We start from the raw sequence: 22253 nt of genomic DNA, 5'->3' as shown, positions 1-22253 counted from the left end.
TTGAGCTGCGTTACGTGAAATGACTGTGCCAGTGACGACTTGTCCAATTCAGCGGATTCGCCATGAAATGCCACTCATAACTTCAGTGTGCAATGTCCAATCTCCGATAAACTTCATATATTCTGAAACAGTTTTGCCCTGAACACGTCCTCATAACTTCAGCGTACGTGGTCCAATCTCAATGAAACTTCACGTGTTTGATAACACTCTCGCCTTGAACATGTCTACATGACAACATTCAGACATGGTGATAGCGCCACCTTCTGGCAACAGGAGGTAAGCGCCGCTTGGCCATTTTGAGCTGATTTACGTGACATTTTCATGTTGTGGTCCCCACGTGTTACGACGGCACGCGACGCGGCCGCAGCGCGCCCCGAGTTGGGTGGGGTGCGAGGTCCCGCTCAACGCTGCTTGCAGCTTTAATTATTTTTATTGATTTGTTTTATTTATTGTTTATGTTTACGTTTTTATATATAGTGTTTGTATTTGTTTTTGTTTTTTAAATTAGTTTAATTTATCAATGTATATGTTTACTGTTATTTACTGTTACTGATATTATAAATTATTATTGTCACCGTTGACTATTTTATTTGTTTTCTTTTATAAAATGTAACTCAAGATTCCTGCTGGAAAGTGTAAGACAGATTGTTTTAAATAAAGGTTTGGGGGAATAAAGTATAAGTGTCTAAAAATATTAATCTAGAGCTATATCCATAAATATAAATTTATTTTCCTCCCAGTTAATTCAAATTAGAGTAACTTTAAAGAATAAACTCATTGAATTTCTTAATAATAATAATAATAATAATAATAATCACTTTATTTATATACAACCTTTTCAAAAAGTGCTCTGTAGCACTTCATACACAAAATATAATTAAATTAAAAAATAATGAATACCAAATTACTAAAAAATATATAAATTAAAAAATTTTAACATATATAAAAGCAATGAAAATACAATTAAAATAAATATTCCATATGTATTGTTTTGATGATAAAGAAAGTTAGTTTGTCACTAGACATTATTCTTTATAAATAAATAAATAAAGGTAAATAATTCATCTGATGTGGCCCTGAATTTCAATATATATTTTTATTAAAGTATGTATATGTTTTTTACTTAAATTAACTGAATTGAATTGGTAAAAGAAAATGAATTTTCCTGAATAAATACTTGAGTTACTTTTACTCAGATCAAATATTTTTTCATGCTGAAATTGTTTGAGTTAATAAACGGTTTCCTCAAACAGTTTGAGTTCGACTAACTCAACAGGCTTTACAGTGTATCTCTCAGATTATTGGAAAACAAGATCTTTTGGAGACTTGTAAATAAGTCCAGGAATCAAGGAAAGGTTTAATGAAATGACATCGACTTATACTGTATTAGAGAAAATAACTTACATATTAAATAGTTAGTTTTCTTTGTTTGAGGAAACCTGGACACTAATTCCTCAGAAATATAACCGTTTACAGTTTCTTAAAAGTGATACAGGAAAGCATCACCTCTGAGACGAGAATGACAACGAGAGCACTCGTCTTTAAGTTTGTTTTATGTGTGAGTTGAAGGGCCACATCAGGAGGTCAGAGTAAAACCATCTAGATCTCTTGATAATGAGTGTTGGAGGTGTTTGAAGGGGGGGGGCAGTACAACATCAGGTGAAACACTGAAATCCCCCCCACTTTTATCTCCTCAGGGTAAGTTTCATTGTGAGGAAGCTGTCTCTCTTTTCCAGGAACGCCCAGATCACCTTTCACACAGCCGCAAACACCTGAAGCCTCAGAGAGTCAACAGCACTGCAAACTACCGGGGGGGGTTCGAGGGTCAGAGGAGGGGCTGTTTCACTGACCTGGTGTCCCACGGCACACCATCCACATATTATAACACCAATGGGGCCTCGTTCTCCTAAATATCTCTTATATTTTCTCTCAATTTAAAAAGAGAAATCAGCTCCAGATGCAACAAACGTTCTCAACCATCCAAATCTGCTCTCGCCAGGTGAGCTTGTGGTTGAATTGTTTGATATTAGCATACGTAACAACCCTTTAAATACCATGAGGGCAGATAGTGAGTGCAAATACCGTTGGAGACTATACCACCACAAAAGTCAACAGACAGACAGTGAAACTACTATTTCACTATCAGGGTAAAAGTAAACACCTGACATGCAAACAGTGAAGTGAGTTATCTATATTGGCCAATCGTTGAAGAGATTAAAGACCCTTCAGGCGTTAACAGCTGAGCCCAACTGCCCCCTGTTAGAAACCCTGTTAGGGTTCAGAAACCGGTCTAATGAGATGGGACAGTCCAGTATCACAGACGTCTTTTGTTCTTCATTGTTGCGGATCGACAGCAGCATCACTGTTATCATCGCTGTCCGACACGGTTAAATAAACACAAGCTGAGAAACCTGCTGAGGTTCACGTGGGATTACACAAACCATCTCCTGTAGTGACACTGTTCAGATTCTTATCAAAGGAAACTGTACTGAAATATCTAAAGGGTAACATAGAAAACTATATATTGAGAAGTGTTGCTTCTATATCTTCAATTTCTTCCAAATACATTATATAAATGTTTTTCTTTAAATCTATCACTGAGTTTAAAATGTGGCCGTAACAGATTGTTATATTAATTTCTATTTTTAACACATTTTATTAAACTAATCTTTGAGGGGTATAAGTAAACGTTTAATAATTAGTAGGCATATATTTTAGCATTTCATCCGTTTATGTGAAGAAAATTGAATGAAATTAATGTTATTTCTAACTTTTAGACGATTATTTAAGACAAACATTGTTACTGTTAATAGAACAATGAGAAGAAAACAAGACAAAAGGACTCCTGTTAAGTATGTTTGATTGTTAAAAATTAGAAAAATACATGAAAATACAGATAATTATGATCAATATTCACAGGAAATTTGGGTTTCTGATTGTAATTTCTGTTTTAATCTAGAAACAATAATTGTTAATTATTATTAAAAACCAAATATCATAAAATATGTCCCTGAGTCAGTTACCTTACTTAAGGAAAAAGGTTTGGGACCCACTGATCTAAATTAATGTGCCAGCTGATACAGACCTTTTTCACAGCAGCTGTTTTGACACCAGCCAGTCGGGTAAACCCAGGTGTTACCAATGATTCAGGTTCAGTTCAGGTCAAACAGAGTGAAGGTGTTGCTATCGTGCACGTCAAAGTCTCTGCCACACTAAATTATACACAACCTTAAAGAGTATCATTGGCCTGTGTTTACCCGACTGTTTCGTGTCAGAACGGCTGCTGTGAAAAAGATCCACTCTGGTGTACTGCCCCGCTGTGTCAGTGGTAGACGTGGATCTAATCTAATTAGGCCAGAACAGGTGAAGTTTTATGGTTTACTGCGCTCAAAGGTTGTTGTACTTCCTGTGAAGACCACGCTCCACGTCCTCCTTTACTCTGTCGCTCGTTATTTACCTTTTTATTCTCCATTTATTTCAGTTTATTGAGGGAAACTTTAAGTGTTTGCAGACTCGGTTGCTCCTGTGTAACTATGTAACTATCCTACATTGGTTGGTAGGATTGTTTAGAATCAGTAAATAACACGAACCTGCAGAAAACGTTGTAATCTGCGTCTGTTTGCGAGCAGATGAACCAGCCAGCAGTGAGCATGAGAGCGTGAGCACCTGTTAACACCTGAACCGCCTCCACTCAAAGGTCACACAGGTATTTACACCTGTGTGCACAAGCAGTGAGACTTTGTACCCGCTGGGACATAAATGGTAACTAGTCTCATCTAAAGTTATCTGATATCAGCTGAATGTTTGCTCACATTAGATAGTGAATGTGCTTATAAAGCCTAGTTAGCTAGTGGTTTAATCTGTAGCAAAACAGTAGGGAGTTGAAAGGAGATAGAAGGAGTTGAAAGGAGCTAGAAGGAGATAGAAGGAGCTAAAAGGAGTTAAAAGGAGTTGAAAGGAGCTAGAAGGAGTTAAAAGGAGCTAGAAGGAGCTAGAAGGAGTTAGAAGGAGCTAGAAGGAGCTAGAAGGAGCAGGATTTATGAAGGTCAACTGGTTTGACATGTTGGTTTTCTCCCCCATTAAGAGAGAAATCAGAGCTGATGTTAGTTTCAGGGCAGACTGACATTAGCTTTGTGGCACAAATGAAGCCTCCACATTGATTTGAATGGGGCCCCTCGGTTGAGGCCGTTGAGTCTGGCACAAAAACACCGAGCTGAACCCGACACAACTTTTGTTTTGGCGACGCGACGTCAGCTGGCGATACGGTGACCAATCAAAAGCATCCAAGTGCACAATGTTGGCGAACTATTGTTTAGCTTCCTCGTTGTAACAAAATAACCTTTTTGAATCTGTTTCCTGAATTGTAATGTGATTCCTCAGAAATCAACAGTGCAATGGAGACAAATGTTCCCGGATCAGATTTCATGTCTGACTGACACCTGGAACAAACACCACCGACACTTCATTGGTTTTGGCGTCAACAACCGGCCTCGTCTAAAGATGAGAGAGGCGTTCTCGTCATCGGTTTCGGATTATTTGTGTTTCTGTCCTTTAACTTCAGAGCTTTGTGCCACACTGTTCTTCAGAGGATGGGGTTGACGCCGCTGCTGTCACCTGAGAACAGGTGAGACAGACGCTACATACTTTATCTAATGTGATAACAGCTGAACAGAGGTGGGTAAAGTACACACATTCTTCACTATAAACCGCACTGTAAAAGAGTTTATTTAGTTATTTAACTTAAAGTTAGATAAATATAACTTTAAATTAGTTAAAAAACATTCTTGATCAAGTAGTTTTGGTAGATTTAAGTGACACTAAGAAAATAAAATACCCAGTAAAAAGTTATTAATCAGGAATGTTTCTGTGAACTTAAAATCATCAATTATTTTGAGTTAAAGTAATTTGTTGCATTAAAATCAGATAATTTAATTTAAAACTAACTGATTATATTGAATTTTTTAAGTAAAACTAACTTAATTTTCCTAGTTAATTAAGTATCTTCAGTAGATTTAAGTGACACTGAATTAAAAGTTTGTGATTTTTATTTGTACTTTGAAAATAAAATACCAAATAAAAAGGTTATTGATCAGATTTCTTTCACACCCACACTGATAAAACAACCGTACGGGTTCAGTGTCTGACTCATGTAAAGAGTATCTGGAGAATGATTCGGCCTCACATGTTCTGTCCTGACTGTGGTGTGAAGTTTATTATAGCATTAAAAGAAAAACATGACCTGAGTAACTATTATTAAATTCACACACAAACTGAACGCGTTTTTAAAGCTGATTCTGAACGTTTTAGAGCCAAAATTTCTCAAATTTGAGACTTTTTGGCCGAATAGATGAATTAAAATAAAGAGATTTTATATCCAGTCACTATCACTATTCCCTGTGAATTCTGCATGTAATTTATTGTCTTTAATTGTTAATGAATTATAATTTTAAAAAAAACGGAAAGAAAATTGCAACTATTTCTGTAATTTTTGCCTACAAACGTCACTTTTTTTGTGAAATCAGACATTTTAAACCACAATAATAACAATAACTTCCCCCAAAAGCCTGTGAAATCTGTATATCTCTTTCACATACTATTATTTGTCATTGTGGGAGCTTTGATTTACACAAAATATATTTTAAAAGTTAAAAAATATGGAAAATACTCCACTGTGATACATTGTTTGGAGTCTAAAGGGTTGGTGTTGCATTATATACTGGTTCCCTGTTTGTGGCTCAGAAACTGTTGGCTGGAATGAAATATTCTCCCTCCAGTGTATTTAAACAAGCTGTTTAATTAATAGTCATAAGAGTGATAAAGTGTAACCACACGGACCCGTCTAGCTCTGAATCCTGTTCTCCACCTTTGATAAATGATTGATCTTTGACTCTATTATTGGTTTAACAACAAAGCCTCTCTCTCTCTCTCTCTCTCTCTCTCTCTCTCTCTCTCTCTCTCTCTCTCTCTCTTTTGTTTGATTTGTCAGGTTATTTTACATTAGACATATATGTTCAGAGGTTATTTGTGTCATTTTATTAATATTTCCTGTTGCTTAAAAAAGGAGGAAAAATCTGTAAAATAAACGGGGAAACCCTGTAAATGTTCAGACTTGTTTTTACAGTGCTGGCTGTTGTGTAGTTTGGACGCCAAACAAACAGGAAATCAGAGACTGTTCACATCTTTACAGAGACCAGGTCCATCAACATCCCGGATCAAACCCTCGACAGGTGGACCGCGTTCGGTTTACATTCAACCAGAGTGTTTCTGAGTGTGTACATAAATATAAATAACTGTATATATTGGTTTACTATATGTTATTCTACTATATAATTAATGATCTTTCTCTTTGTGTTGAGCATGAAAAGACTTTAAACTTTCATTTTGTTGTATAATAATAAATGAACTGATCCTGGATATGTATTTTTTTATTTTTTGGTGAACTGATCCTTTAACATCCAGACATTAGAGAGATTCCTCTTATATAACTCTAGGCGAGAAGTATTTTCCTTTAATTTAAGCAGGGAAAACAGCTCCAGACAAAAACAAATTTTATTCAAATATATGTATGTCACCTTCTCTTCCACCGAATAACATCGATAAGGAACAGCAGAAAGGAGTAAATATAATAAACACATTACAGAACAACACTATAAAGCAGAAATACTGTGTGTGACATATATCAGGTAATAATGATAATAAACAATTTATTGTTATTTATTTATGAAGCACCTTTTATAGATAAAGTGCTTTACAGGAAAAAAATTTAATCAAAAACACGAAGTAAGTAAGTAAAATACAGATATAAAAACTAAAGCTTGTATAAAGACACAGATAACAACACTATAAAGCAGAAGTACTGTACATGAAATATATCAAATAGTAATAATAATAAAATTTTACAGCACTTTTCAAACTAAAATGCAGCTCAAAGTTCTTTACAGGGGAAAATAAAGTTGGAGTAAAAGAGTTTTAGTGTGAAGGTTTGTAAGCTCATAATACTTAATAAACCTGTGTGAAATACAGTGGAGAACTTGTATAAAGCAGTTAGATAATGAATAATATACAGTTAGGATTGTGTGTGTGCAGGTAAAGGGGGAAGTGTGTACTTCCTCTTATTCCTGCTCAAGCAGGTAAGATTTAATGTTGTTTATGAGGATTTATGTATTGATTATTGTTCTTTTAAAAGTTGTCTTGTTTTCTTTTACATGTTTAAAATAAACATAAACAACTAAATACTTTTCTTATCTACAACATCTCTCCTGGCGCTCACTTCCTGACATTTTTCATTTACAGCAACATCACCATTTAAACATTGATAAAACTATTAATACACCAGCTGACACACTGACAACAGGCCACTCTGTGTAAGCAATACTTATAATACACATTAAAGAGGACATATTACAGATTATTCTTTAATCTGTAAGTCTTATTTTAAATGCATGAGCGCGCGGAAGCGTGTTAGTCTAACCAAAGAGCAGAAGGTTGTCTCTCTTTCAACACACACAGAAAAAGGTGTGGTTCATGTAATAAAGGAGCAACGGCACAGGCTAAAGAAGACCTGTTCCCAGAGCCTCTAGAGGATTTCCAAACAACACACACACACACACACACACACACACACACAAACCAAACCGGTGGGGGGGGTGGAGCAAACAAAGGTGTGGCTGCTCCTCAGGTAAAGGACTAATAGAGTGCTATGGTTACATGAAGCAGGAACCAGACTGGGAGAACACTCCTCAATGATCTTCGTCGCTCCAGTTTGTGGTAGCAGGCAGGTGAAGAGTCACTCTTACCTGCAACTGAAAGCCAAGTCCTGTCATGAATTTTTCAGTGGAGAAACATCCTGTAACTTTTTCTCTGCTACATATCTGAAAGGACGACAGCCTGCGTCTGCGGACGGGAGGACGTCGACATGCTGGAGGGTGGCTTTGAGAAGGGAGGACAGAGGTATGTGAGAGTTTTCAGTTTTAGTTTGTGCAGTCGTAAAAGCATTTTGTGTCTGACGGGGAGGACGAGGAGAAGGACGCTGTTTGTGGTGAAGAAAAGCATCACAGTTGTGGAAAATGTTAAATATATGAAGCAGGAAGCAGAGTTTTATATATAGTTCTGCTTCTTTTATTAGTTTTAAATTTTGTTTTTCAGTTTAGTTTCAATTTATAGTTTCATATTGTTTAAAAATGCTTTAATTGTTCGTTATAATATTGGGGGTATTTGTCAGAATAGGTATTACTATACAAACACAGTCTCAATAAACACATTGAGCTCATGCTTGTTGTGTTTTCCTGTACATTTGTATTATATTTGAGCTAGTTGTGTAAGCACAATATAGTGTAGTTGTCATTTGTATCTGAGTTAAGTTTAGTTTGTTAACTTTGGCTCGAACATGAGAGCATCAAACATGTAAATGACATGTTAAACAGTTCTTTAGTCAGAGTGTTTGTATTTATTTCAACATGACAAACAAAAATACTGATGACAGATTTATTCCCTCTCAGCCAGGTGATGGTGGATGTTGGGAAACTGCCGGAGAGCAGGCGGTGGTGTGGTTGGTCTCGGCGCCACTGCCTCTTCTTCATCCTGGTGTTGGGCGCAGTTCTGTTCTTATACAACACAAACATAAAGGAAATGTCGCCCAAATGGAACCATAAATGGTGGACGCAATACATTCCTTTTAAAAGCCACCAACAAAATGTGGTCCATCAGAGCACCGGCCCTCCTGGACCTGGACCTGGACCTGAACCGGAGACCACTGTGACCAACTCATCTGGGCTCCCTCGTACTGAGAACGCCACATCAACCGATGTGACAGACCTGAGCGCTGCTCCGCCGCGACAGACTGTGAAGGTGCATCAGCAGAAAACTGAGCCACCAACGCCGGTTCCTTATGTGTCTCCGGGGCCGTACTTAGTGGAATACCCCTACGAGTACGGCTTCATTATAAATGAACCAAAGAAATGTGAGGAGCAGAAGCCGTTCCTGGTTCTGATGGTCCCTGTGGCGCCCCACAACAGGGCACATCGTGACATCATCCGCAGCACCTGGGGAGGCGAGAGCTCGGTACAGGGCAAAGTGGTGAAGCTGTTCTTCCTGCTGGGGCTGCCGGCCGGAGAGGGAGCAGAGCGGCTCCAAGGGCAGCTGCTGCAGGAGAGCAAAGAGCATCAAGACCTGATCCAGAGCGACTTCCTGGACTGCTACAAGAACCTGACCATCAAAACCATGGTGATGCTGGAGTGGCTGGACTCCCACTGCTCCGGCGCTTCTTACGCCATGAAGATCGACTCAGACATGTTTCTGAATGTGCCCAATCTCGTCGGCATGCTGGTAAACGCTCCAAAGACAAACTACATGACGGGACTCGTGGCGAGAGGCGGCGCAGTGCTGAGAGATAGAAAGTCTAAGTGGTACGTACCTGTGGAGATTTACTCTCACTCACAGTACCCACGTTACGCTCTGGGTCTGGGCTACGTCCTGTCTCTAGACCTCCCTAAAAAGCTGGTGGAGGCATCCAGACACGTTAAAGCTCTTTACATTGAAGACGTGTATTTGGGGTTGTGTATGGAGTACTTGGGCATCCCTCCCACCGACCCCCCGAGCTGGGGTTACTTTAACGTCTTTCCTGTGTCATACAGCCGCTGCGGGTACTCCAGGCTAATAGCCACCACAACGAATGAAAACACTGATCGGTTGGGCAACTGGAAAGACTTTAAAAGACCTGGCCCGTACTGCTGATCTGTGAAGAGATAAGAGTAATATATTGATAAGCAGGACTGGATTCTCTCAGCTCATTTTTGTGAAATTCAATCCGTTCTTTCTGTGGTTTACATGTGAATTATCTCTCTGTATGATAAATCATGTGATAAACTGTGTTAAACAGGTCTGGGCTCTTCTGTTACACCGAGCTCACCTTGTTGCTCTGTAGATAAAATCTAAAGCTGAAGACTTCCTCGAAACCCACAAAAGGCTGTCAGCTGCAGGGTTGATCAAAGTAAACATATGAAGGAAAACACACACACAAAGAAAAGTTTCAACACAGTCGTAATGTTTGATATAAGAAGATACAAAAGGTTGTTAAGCAAAAATGTTAATGTTTAAAAGAGTTAATATTTGACCTTGGAGGGTGAAGCAGTTTGCTTAAGAGAAATAAAACCTTTAAAGTGTGTTAGTCACATGTTACAGGCACAAATATTCTAACTTGAACTACAATGAGCTGTGCCAATCATGAGTCCTTCCAGGGTTTTCTTGGGCACGGGGCCTCGCTCTTCCTCGTACAACCTGTTACGACATGTCACCGCATTCAGGTGCATTGTTGCTCCATGCGACAAGCGAGACTGGAGAGCGACTTACATGCGTGATGTTAGAATTAGAAGGGGAGAGAGAGAGAGAGAGAGAGAGAGCGACGCCTCATCTCTGTTGAGTATTTAAACATTGTGACCCTTACTAACAGGAACAGGCGCGAACGCTTCGGCTGCAGCCGGAAGTCTCCTGTTGTTGGTACGAAGGGTTTTTGTTTGTTGTCAGACAGACACGTTTCAGCTTGTGTCCTCGCTGCTTTCACAGAGCCACAGGTTCAACCCCGGCTGTACACATTAGTGCTCGTGGGAAATTACAGGTGAAATACAGGTTTTACAAGCCCCCCCCTTTTTAAAAATATCTGTTTACACTTAAGGATACAAAACATGTGCTTAAAGGTTATTATATATATTATATATATATATATATATATATATATATATATATATTTATATATATTTATATTTATATATTTATAGGAAATTCACCACAGAGCAAAACAGTGGGACAGAAATAAAAGTAAAAACTCACCAAAACCTTCTTTGTTAGTCTTTCCAACAATCACCAACTCTGGTTTTGGTTGAAATAAACACTTAATTCACAGAGTTTGATCAGAATATGTTTGTAAAAAGGGCTGTAATGGCTGCAACGTAAGCTAACGTTAATCCTCAGGGACATTTTGTCAAATTAAATATTTAAGTCAGGATTAAGAAGATAAAAACTCCAGTTTTAGTCAACTTTCTCCTTTCCTGACTTAGACATATTGTTATATTATATTATATATAATGTTATATCTAAAAAGACAAGCACATTTTAATGTTAATGTTACCTACCTAAGCTAATGATCTAGATTATTTTGCTAACTAGCTTTTAGATATAGAGCCAAACTATTCTAACATGACTGAAGTGGATTAGGTAGAATCTAACATTAGGTAATTTAAGATGTGATCATATATGTGTCACTTTTATCTTTTAACCATCTTTAAAATGTGGTCGTCTTTTTCAACATAGATTAGCTTAGCATGTAGCATGTCTAAGTAACCAAAAAGGGGCGGGGCTTTAAGAAACAATTACATCATGAGTTTATATGATTAGTTAATGGATGTTAATTCACACTCACCTCATAAATTAGTTTACCACAAATTAACTTGAATCCAGTTACACCAAAAAGAGGATTTCAGACCCAAACATGTGACATTTGTTTAATACATTTAAATTAAATTGTATTATTATATTTGTTTGTTGTTGTTAAGAACGGTGCACCGAAACCAGAGACACATACTGACTCATGCATTAGTAAGTCTGTGCAAACTGGAGGAATTGAGGACTATTTTATCAGCATGGTGACAAATTGTAATTACTGTTAATAACTGGCTCAGACTCTGCATCATAAAAGTGAATTCATCCTTTATTTTAATGTCTAAAGCACTTTAGATTAGTGTTGCAGAAGCTGCTTAATAAATTTAAAGTCAGTCAGATGAGGACAGAATAAGATCATCTAACTCAACATCCACCTCAGTGTTTTTATATCAACAGATATTTGTTTGAAACTGTGTAACATGTAAGAGATTAATAGTTTCTAAAAGTGTTAAACACTAATGCAGAGAGACTTCCACTTTAATCAAATCAGTAATCAATCATTTAATTCTGTATCGTATGAATGAATCAATGAATGAGTGGATGTGGATTTTCTTGTGTGAAAACATCCGTTGTTATTGTTGTGTGTGTTTCTGTGTAATGTTTATTTTATTTCAGGTTATGGGAAAGACATAAGATGTTGAATATTGTGCAGAATATGTATAAAAAGTCGACACTTTAAGTAAAATCTGAGCAGTTTGTTTTTATTTACTGTGCTGTCAGAGGAGGAGGAAGCATTCGGGTCATTTACTTTAATGTAAAAGGAGTTTTTAACTGAACAATGTCTCAATTTCTTTTATTTTATGTATTTATTTTACCAGAAAGTCAGTAGGAGCCGTACAAGAAAGTGAGTAAATTGTCTAATAGAACAACAGCCAAGTGTCAGGGAGAAGAAAACACAGAATTTGTAAAAAATTAAGCCTATTGAGTCTGTATGATGTTAAAAATGATTTAAAAAATACATAATCCAGACAGAGTTGTATAAAAAGTTCCCTAAACAGGAAATAATCTGCTCATCCAAATCTCTCGTTTTACACAAACTTCTTGGATTCTTTGTACAGTTTTGAATATAATATAATATAATATAAAATGTCCATAAGAAATGTGTAGAAAAAGGGTTTCTTAAGGAAAAAGGTTGGAAACTTCGTAAACAAACAAACAAAACCTCCTCAGTGAAGTGAGGCGATGGGAGCACTACTTTATGCACTTGGTGACACTAACACAGTCATACCACAGGCAATAAACTGTATTGATTAGCATAAAGTTGGCCTGTTGTCAGTAAAAGTGGAGACTCGTGGAAACCCATTGGACCCATTTTCATTCAGAGGTCAACGGTTCCGTTTGAAAATGACCCTGGCCAGTTTTTGGAGCATTCTTTAGCCCCAATAGGTCGTCTAGTTTCATATGATACCAGGAGGTCAGTGCCCCCCCGCCTCTGGAAACACTCTGATACTACAAATTGAATTTGTATGAAAAGATTTGGGGACTTTTTTCAGACCTTGTTAAATACGTTTGGATCTACTACAGGAACTCTTTTTCTTTTCTTATTTATTTATTCATTTTTGGTTAAATTCTCTTTATATTTGTTATATAGAGCGGAGAGTTTGAGGACGGCTTAAGGTTACATGTTACTGTTGATGTAATACTTTTCTTTTATGCATTTAATGTGAAAACAAGTCAGGAAGTATTAAAAGTAAAAGCACTCAGAAATGTGACTGTTTTACTTTAATTAGATTATTCTCATTAATTTAAAAAAACAGGATTTTAATGTAGTTGTTTGATTTTTAACTATTTAGTATCAGACTGCAACTAATGATTATTTCCTCTGTTAATCCATTGATTGATTGATTTGTATTTTCTGAACTCACAGTGACCCAAAGTGACGCTTTTACAATGTTTGTTTTGTCCAACCAGCAGAAATACATTAAAATAATTCAAATAATTCAAATGAAAAGCAGCAAATTGTCTCATTTGTGAAGCTGAAACCAAGTTTTTACATAAAAAATTAGTCATTATCAAAATATTTCCCACTTAAAGATATAATCTGTAACATTTATTCATTAAAACACTTATAAACTATTAGCTTTATGTTATATATGTAGTTGAGTTGTGTTCTTACATTGAAATGATGTGAGAGACCTCCTAGTGGCAGAAACTACAGATTGTACATTTAATTTTCTGTCTCGCAAACTCTTAAATTGTTCCTTCAAACACACTGAATCTTTTAGGCTTTCAAAGTAACGTTGTGTCCTTTCTCCTCAGTCTCTCTGACTCTAAATCAGTGGAGCGAAAGGTCTGTTAGTGGGGAAATATCGCCATCTATCACACAAATGTTGAGTCACACGGAGCAGATTCATCAGGTAAACATGAATGAATGAATGAAGACAACAACATTATAATATTTGACCAGTTTTTCTTATAAAGAGGAAAAAGTCTGATATGAGTTTGAGGAATTTATAAGAATCCTAAAAGTTTTTATTGGAAAAGAAAAAAGTCCTCAAATAAATTCAGTGTCCCATATTGTTACTGTCCAATTTACAAACTCTTTTCATGTGACTATCAATATTTGGGAGGTTATCAATACATTGTCTCAGTAATTAAGTCCCAATGGTTCCCAACCTGAGGGTCTGGACCCCCACTAGGGGTCGCCAAAGCTTAACGGGGGAGTCGCGAGGACTTCTTGATTTTAATGAGTGTAAGAAAACTTATACAGAGTATTTCAGCATCTGGCAAAGGGACAAGAAAACACTGAATTTGTAAAAAAAAAAAAAAAGATTTATAAAAAAAAATACATAATACAAACAAAAGAAATTTTAAAAAGTTTCCTAAACAGGAAATAATTAATTTAAATCTCTTGTTTTACACAAACTTCCTGCAGTTACTGAGTTCTTTATTTGAGTTCATTGTACAGTTTTTAATATAATCTGAAATATCCATAAAATATGTGACTGAGTCAGTTTAAAGTTTTATTTAGATTTATATATTATATATTTATATATTCAGGGAGCCAGTGATCTGTATCGGCCCGGGGTCGTCGGCTGTGACGTGTGATGGTTTTGCTGTTGAAGTCTGAGAGGTTGAAGGAGACCAATAATGAGTTTGTTTCTACTGGAGGCAGATAACATGTTAAAGAAACAGGGGGAACAGTAGAGGAGAATGGGTGGTACAATACTTTTATAAAGCAGCAGCAGGTGGGTGGAGATGGGGGCTGTGCTGTGGGTGCAGGAGGTGGTAATTAACAGTTGTTTTGTGTTTTTGTGACGTTCATCTGCAGATAGTTGTCCGTGCACCACTGTGTGAAGTGGGGGAGGAGTCTAGATAGCTTAGAAATAACTTATTGTCATGAAGGAGTGCGAGGATGATGGCCGAGGGGCTCGTACAGTGATTGGTGTGGAGGGTAAACAGGAAGGGACTCAGGATGCAGCCCTGTGGGACTCCGGTGTTGGTGATTAAAGTAGAGGATGTTACAGCGGTAACGGTTTGTGGTCTGTCGCTGAGGAAGCTGTGCACCCAGTGGATGAAGAAGGTCAATGAAGAGCAGTCTGGTGAAGTTACCGGGAGAAATGGTGTCGCACAAAGGTTGGAAACTACTGGCTTATTGGTGATTCACTGTATTTAAATATAACTTTAAAGATATTGTCTTTATATGTATAGTATATCATGCACTGTACATACTGTTGTAAATATTTGTGTACCTGTTCCTTAAATCTACAAAATATGTGCAGACATATGGGCCAATGCGTTGATGTAAAGAAACTATTGATATGTAAAAGTACGGTATTTTAACGTCGTACACAGACTGCACACTTACAGGAATTTACTGGCCACTGAGTTGAAGTAATAATACAGTAAAAATGTTAAATAACAAGTAATTATTGTGAATTTACAGTAACTACAGATGATTATTACAATATCATATTGTAATTTCATTTTAATTAATGTATTTTTTACAGAGATATTGTGACCGGTTACTATAGAAACACAATACATTGCTGTGATTTTCATCTATATTACTGTAAAATAAAGACTGGGAATTAACTGTGAAAGTACAATTATATATTTTACATTCAGTCAAAATTTAGTTACGCTCAAAATCGTAAATTTTAACCGCTAAAGAGAGCTATACCCTGTTAGCTAGAGATAGCCACAGCTAGCCTCGACTGAAGCCCCGTAACTGTTAAATAAACTGATAAATATATAAATGTCTGTGCGTTAACATCTTGTTAATTTAATTAATTATCCCACATGAAAAATCAGATACATTAGCACCGCTAAAAAGGTTAGCAGAATAATTTTTAACTAGAAATTTACAATTTGGTGGAGTGGAGCTACTATTTAATGACTTATTTAAACATATTAAGGTGTATATTCATTTATTATATTAATTTAAAGGTAATTATTATTAGTATAATTAAAAAACAAAGTGATGGAAAGCTAAAAGAACAGGTTATATTTACTGATAGTGTTTTTACCTCAATCATATCTTTAAAATATTAACAAAACAACATCATATTAAGGAATTATTTGCTATTATTACCGTTTACCCAGCTGATAACGGCTCTTTGTAGGGCAGTATATATATATATATATTGTTTTAATCAAAAAGACAAAACAGGACAAACGACTCAAAGAAAACTCTTTTTATTTTTTGGTAAATAGCTTAAAAACAGAAACAGTTGAACAAATATTTGAGATGAGACGAGCACAGGAGTTAATTGTTTCATAATTTACACCAAAAAATAAAAAACCTAAATTCAACTACGTCACTGGGCCAGTGACGGGACGCCTCGTTTCAAATTAGCAGCATTTAATCGTCCCGTGTGAGAAGATTCATCCAGTTACAGAATAAAAACAGTGCATCATAAAACTTTAATAATAAATCCAAACATTAGAGTCACTCGTTGACCTCCAGAGGCGTCTGACACCTTTTATCCAGCAGAGGTCAACATTCACAACAATGCCCAATGAGGTTATTAAACTTCACTCACTGGTTTCACTGGTTTCACTGGTTTCACTGGCCCCTTCACAGCGATCAAATCTACCTTCGACCACAATAAAAAACACTAAATAAATAAAAAATATATATAAAAAAAAACAAACACTCAATGAGGAATGTGATGCTTGTAATCCATCAACGTGTGGTTTAATGTAACCTGTGTGTAACATCAGTCGGTCTCATTTTAAAGGAACAGTTTTATGGGAGAAATTCACTTTTTCAGCTGTCGGCTAGTTAGCTTAGCATAAATGAGGAAACGGCTAGCCGGGCTCTGTCCAAGTGTAAAGACATTAAAGTGTGCATTAGATTAAAAACATTTATTCGTTAGTGAGCTTCCAGGTGAAAACACTGTGACAGGAAAAGTTAAAAAAAAATCTAAATTTCCAGGTTTTCCAGGTTTTCCAGGTTTTCCAGGCTGCGTGGGAACCCTGCAGGGAAACTAATTAAAGTTCAATCGAAGTCAAACAGAGTCAGGTTGCTGCTTTTGTGCAGTGGAAAGACTCTGCTACACTAAATCTAACTAATTACTATGATTGGGAATACTTTTGTTTACCCTACTATTAAACACCACAAAAGGCTGCTGTGAAAAAGGCCCAAACAGAATTCATTCAACCAATTTCACCTTAAAAATACAAGATGATTTTCACATGGAAGCAGATATCAGAGTACTTTGAGGCTAGCTGTTTCCCCCCGTTTCCAGTCTTTACGCTAAGCTACGCTAACTAGCCTGTAGCTTCATATTTACCGTGCAGACGTTATTGATCGTCTCGTCTGACTCTCGACACGGAAAGCCTTATTGATCGTCTCGTCTGACTCTCGACACGGAAAGCCAATTAGCACATTTCTCTAAAAACGTCCTTCTAGCTGCTAGCCATAAAAAAAAAACATATATATTGATCCGATATTTCACATTGATCAGTTAGTGCAAACTGTTGAATTAGTTAGTGTGGTGAAGAGCGACTTGCTGCAGTTATCTGAAAAGCACCTGCTCGAGTCTAAAAGTTACGTTGCTTCAGTTAATGCTGAAACGATTAGCTGATTATTGATCACATTGATTCCAGTCTTATCGGCAGAGGTATAAGTATAGTGTATAGGTTTACCTGTCAGGGTTAAAGTGTTTAAAGACTCATCTTTCTGATTTAAAGGCCGTTAAAATACTGTTTATTATGTTTATTTACTTTTTATTATATATATATTATATTATTTATATTTAACAAACAAAACACGTCTTCCTAATTTTTATTGTTTAACTTCCAATTGTTGTGTAATTAAGGTTGTCTCTCTCTCTGTCTGTCTCTCTCTCTGTCTGTTCTGTCTGTCTGTCTGTCTGTCTCTCTCTCTGTCTGTCCTCCGATTCTCGCTTTTTGTTTAACTCTGTGTTTTTCTTTTTATATATTTTATTAAAAATGTGTTTAATAAATTATTATCTTTTATCACTTTATTCTTATTTTTTATTTGTATTTATTTGTTTGTTTTCTGTAAAGTTTTGGGCGTAAAAAAAAGATTTATACTTTAAGCATTTAATATTGTGATTATGTTTTCTTTAACGAACTGAGATAAATTAAAAATAAATAAGACATAATAAAGACATATTTAACATATTTTCTACTGTACTTTCACAGTATTGAGCATTAAACGTCAACCTGCTGGTGTAAAAACAGGCGATCAATAATCTGATTCATCCTCCGGGACCATTAGATAAACTCCCGTCTCCGTCTGGACGAAGGTCGTTTTTAAACTGTGTCTTTACTTCGAGACGTTCTTTTAACACGTCGATCAATAATTTAACAAAACTCTAAATTTTACCACAAACAAACTGAAATTGATAAAAACTAAAACAGGATGGCGCCTTTGTGTTAGTGGATAGAGACGTAATAAAAGATCAGCACGGGAGAGGGTTTCATCCCTCGGAGTATCTGGGCAGGGCGCAGGTGCAGCCCACCGGGATATCGATCACCTCCCTCTTCAGCAGGTATTTATCGCGGTCGGTCGGGCAGGGGCTCCTCTTCAGGACCATCAGCGGCGCTAACATCGGGACCGAGTTGTAGGTGAGGTCTTCGCGCTGGTCGATGATGCAGCCCTGACAGACGCACTCAGCGAAGGCGATCTCGTGAGGGACCCGGTCGTCACTTCGGTTCAGGCTGAGACAGACAGACAGACACCGATCGATCAATAACTGGGAACCAATCACACTGAGGGTCTGACCTGTGTTTGTGATTTCAAACCAAACGTTTTCTCTAAAGTTTAACTTACTGATCAAAGTTTTAACCACAGTCATTAATAATGCTTTAAAGAGTTATTGATCAGCTGATCAAATACAACCACTTTATACTCTTACCAATACATTTATCAATCAATCAACTATGATAAAAACTTTATTGATCCTGGAGGGAAATTCACAAACTACCAATCAGCATATAAAGTGATAAAGATCAATGTTAACCAGCTTCAGCTTTTAACTGATGATTAATCAATAATCAATAATACAGTAATATAAAATACTTTGTTCTGTACTCTAAAATCAATACTTTTACTTTTGGTACTTTAAGTATATTTTTAAGCTGATACTTGAATGAATTACTTTTAAACTGTAGAGTAATAAACTACAGTATTAGTACTTTTACTTTGTAATAGAGTATTATCACACTGCAGTATTAGTACTTTTACTTTGTAATAGAGTATTATTACACTGCAGTATTAGTACTTTTACTTTGTAATAGAGTATTATTGCACTGCAGTATTAGTACTTTTACTTTGTAATAGAGTATTATTACACTGCAGTATTAGTGCTTTTACTTTGTAATAGAGTATCATCACACTGCAGTATTAGTACTTTTACTTTGTAATAGAGTATTATTACACTGCAGTATTAGTGCTTTTACTTTGTAATAGAGTATTATTACACTGCAGTATTAGTGCTTTTACTTTGTAATAGAGTATTATCACACTGCAGTATTAGTACTTTTACTTTGTAATAGAGTATCATCACACTGCAGTATTAGTGCTTTTACTTTGTAATAGAGTATTATCACACTGCAGTATTAGTACTTTTACTTTGTAATAGAGTATCATCACACTGCAGTATTAGTACTTTTACTTTGTAATAGAGTATTATCACACTGCAGTATTAGTACTTTTACTTTGGTACTTTAAGTATATTCTGATGCTGATACTTTAATGAAATACTTTTAAACTGTAGAGTAACTAAAGTAGAAATACTTTTATACTTTTCTTCCCACTGTCGTTATCACTGCGCGCTTTTATCCCCCTCCGGCCGCCGTACTCTCACCCACCTGTACCTCCACGGAGACAAGGAGCGCTTGTTCAGGTCTCCCTGCAGCTCTTCGACCGTCTGCTCGCAGGTCCTCGGCTCCGGTTCCGCGGAGACCTTCAGTTCCGCGGTGTTCCGGTAGGCCCGGAGGAACGCCTCGGCCCGGCTGTCGAACTGCTCCTTGCTGACACATGTGGACCTGGAGGAGGCCTGGTAGAGCAGCAGCGAGCCCAGAGAGATCTACAGAACCATGAAGAACAAACAGACTCCATGAAGAGAGGGAGGGAGGGAGAGAGAGGGAGAGGGAGAGGGAGGGAGAGGGAGAGAGGGAGAGGGAGAGGGAGAGCCATTACCATTTGCAGACTGCACCATGTCATCTTGGACCTTCACAAGTTCGAGGTTTGAGTCCAGCAGCTCCATTGGACCCGGTTTATATAGAGTCTATGTGTGTCTGTAGTTCTGAGGTTGGAAGTTTCTAAAGCGCGTAATACACTTGCTGAGCTCCAAGAGTCTGACCCGCCCCCCGAGCTGGGCGGTGTCAGACTCTGTAGTTTAACTTTAGTAAAAAACACACCTCACTTTTTTTTTTTTCCTGTTTCATCATCGTCCCTGTCCACCCTTTATTATTTTAACCTTTTATTTTAACCTTAGAAAAATTATTATATTGGTTCAAACTGATATTCTATTATATTATAATAATATATTCCAATATTATTATTATATTATTATATTATAATATAATAATAATATAATAATATATTCCAATATTATTATAATATTATTATATTATAGTATAATAATAATAATATAATAATATATTCCAATATTATTATAATATTATGATAATATTATAACATTATTATAATATTATTATATATACAGCATTAAACAAAGAGGAGATTTAAATAACATTAAAACCGTCGTACCTGTCTGTCTCTCTGTGTCTCCTGTCTGTCTGTCTGCAGCCATCTACCAGCCCTCCACCTTCAGTGAGCCGTCTCCCCCTTTAACGCTCATCATCTTCATCTTCATCTTCATCATTGAATGAAACCAACTGAACTCTGAATCTGCGTCAAACGGGACAAAAATTCAAACTTAAACAAAAAAAGATAAAATACATAAAATGAAACGAAACAAATCGAATATTGTTTTTATTTTATTTATATTATTTTAGTTTTTTAACTGCAAAACCAAATCAATATAAAGTAAACAACAAACAAAGTAAATTAAATCATTTATTCATCATATTTATTCTCTATTTTTTATTTTTATTTTAATCTTATCCAAGTGAAAACAAAAACAATACCAAACATTAGTACTACTACTATTGCAATAATAATAATAATAATAATAATAATAAGAATAAGAAGAAGAATTCACAGATGTATAAAACACTGCATATTTATATTATATTTATTTATGTATATTTCTAATAATACTCTAACTATTTATAGTTGTGAGCTGATATAAAGACATGTTTTGCTTATTAATGTACAGTAAACAGACAATTATTACCTTTTATATTTAATGTGAACTATATTGTCATTAATTAACTGTTTATAAACCAGCACAGAGTTAAAGTCTCTAAAGAATACATTAATAAACACTTTATTTTTCATTTCTTAGACTCTATATTAAAGATAAAAGGTACATTGTTATATAAAAATAAATAGTTAATGATCTCCAGGTGTTTACAGGACAGATTGGATACAAAAATAATCAATTTAGCCATAAATCATCAGTTCTGATAATCAATAATCATTCTGGGCATTTTTCATAAAGCAAAAATGTTTCTTAAATGTGAAATTTTTCTGTTTTTCTGTCATTAAACTGAATAAATTTAGGTTTTTAAGGTATTAGTCAAACTTGTAAAGAGCATTTTTTTTTTTTTTTTACTATTTTATGACATTTTATAGCCCCAACGATCAATAAAGACAACAATCATTACATTAATCTATCAATCTATAATGTAAATGATGGTTAGTTGCAGCTGTGAGTGGTCTCCTCTGGGCCGGACTGTAGTCTGGAGGACCTCCACAGGGGGGCGTTCACTAAAAACTGCACTTTATCCTGAACATACCTCTGACAGCTGAAGTTACTTTAAAGATTTTACACAAAAGATCCAGAACATTTACACATTTATTCAAAAAAACATTTACTACATTACTTTTACATTTCAGTATTATAAGCCTGTTATTTGGCATTAATAACCAGTAAATAAATGTTTAATAAAGTGGTTTTAAGAAGCTATACAAAGTCAATAGATCAATATATACTTTATTGATCCTCATGGGGAAATTCAGGCATCCAGTCGCTCAGACTGCGTAAGTACTGACATTATAATGGGGTTAAAAACAGACAAACAATAACAGAATAAATAAATAAGATGATGAATAAAAGTTTATTAATAGATTTGTCAACAACAACAACAACAGATAATGTGTAATAACATATGGAGGAGTTATAGATTAATAAACATTTAATAAAGTCCTATCTGCTTCTAACAACAGTATAATGTTATAAACTGTTGATTAAAGGTGTTATTTTATTGATTGT

At 35.9% G+C, this 22253-nt stretch overlaps 2 protein-coding genes across 2 annotated transcripts; one reads left to right on the top strand and one right to left on the bottom strand.

The window, feature by feature from the left end:
* Positions 1–7628: 7628 nt before the first annotated feature.
* On the top strand, positions 7629–12118 carry LOC127351163 (beta-1,3-galactosyltransferase 1). Its single transcript, XM_051378446.1, has 2 exons — positions 7629–7950; positions 8499–12118. The coding sequence occupies exons 1-2, from the start codon at positions 7916–7918 to the stop codon at positions 9730–9732; spliced, it is 1269 nt and encodes a 422-aa protein (XP_051234406.1). The 5' UTR covers positions 7629–7915; the 3' UTR covers positions 9733–12118.
* Positions 12119–17742: 5624 nt separating this feature from the next.
* On the bottom strand, positions 17743–20308 carry LOC127351177 (interleukin-17C). Its single transcript, XM_051378469.1, has 3 exons — positions 20051–20308; positions 19720–19937; positions 17743–18567 (listed from the first exon to the last, which is right to left on the bottom strand). The coding sequence occupies exons 1-3, from the start codon at positions 20072–20074 to the stop codon at positions 18327–18329; spliced, it is 483 nt and encodes a 160-aa protein (XP_051234429.1). The 5' UTR covers positions 20075–20308; the 3' UTR covers positions 17743–18326.
* Positions 20309–22253: the final 1945 nt, after the last annotated feature.

This window comes from Dicentrarchus labrax, unplaced genomic scaffold (genome assembly GCF_905237075.1).
Source record: "Dicentrarchus labrax unplaced genomic scaffold, dlabrax2021, whole genome shotgun sequence".
NCBI classification, from domain to species: Eukaryota; Metazoa; Chordata; class Actinopteri; family Moronidae; genus Dicentrarchus; species Dicentrarchus labrax.
The sequence above is the reverse complement of the archived record's forward strand: the minus strand, read 5'-3'. Positions and strand labels throughout refer to the sequence as shown.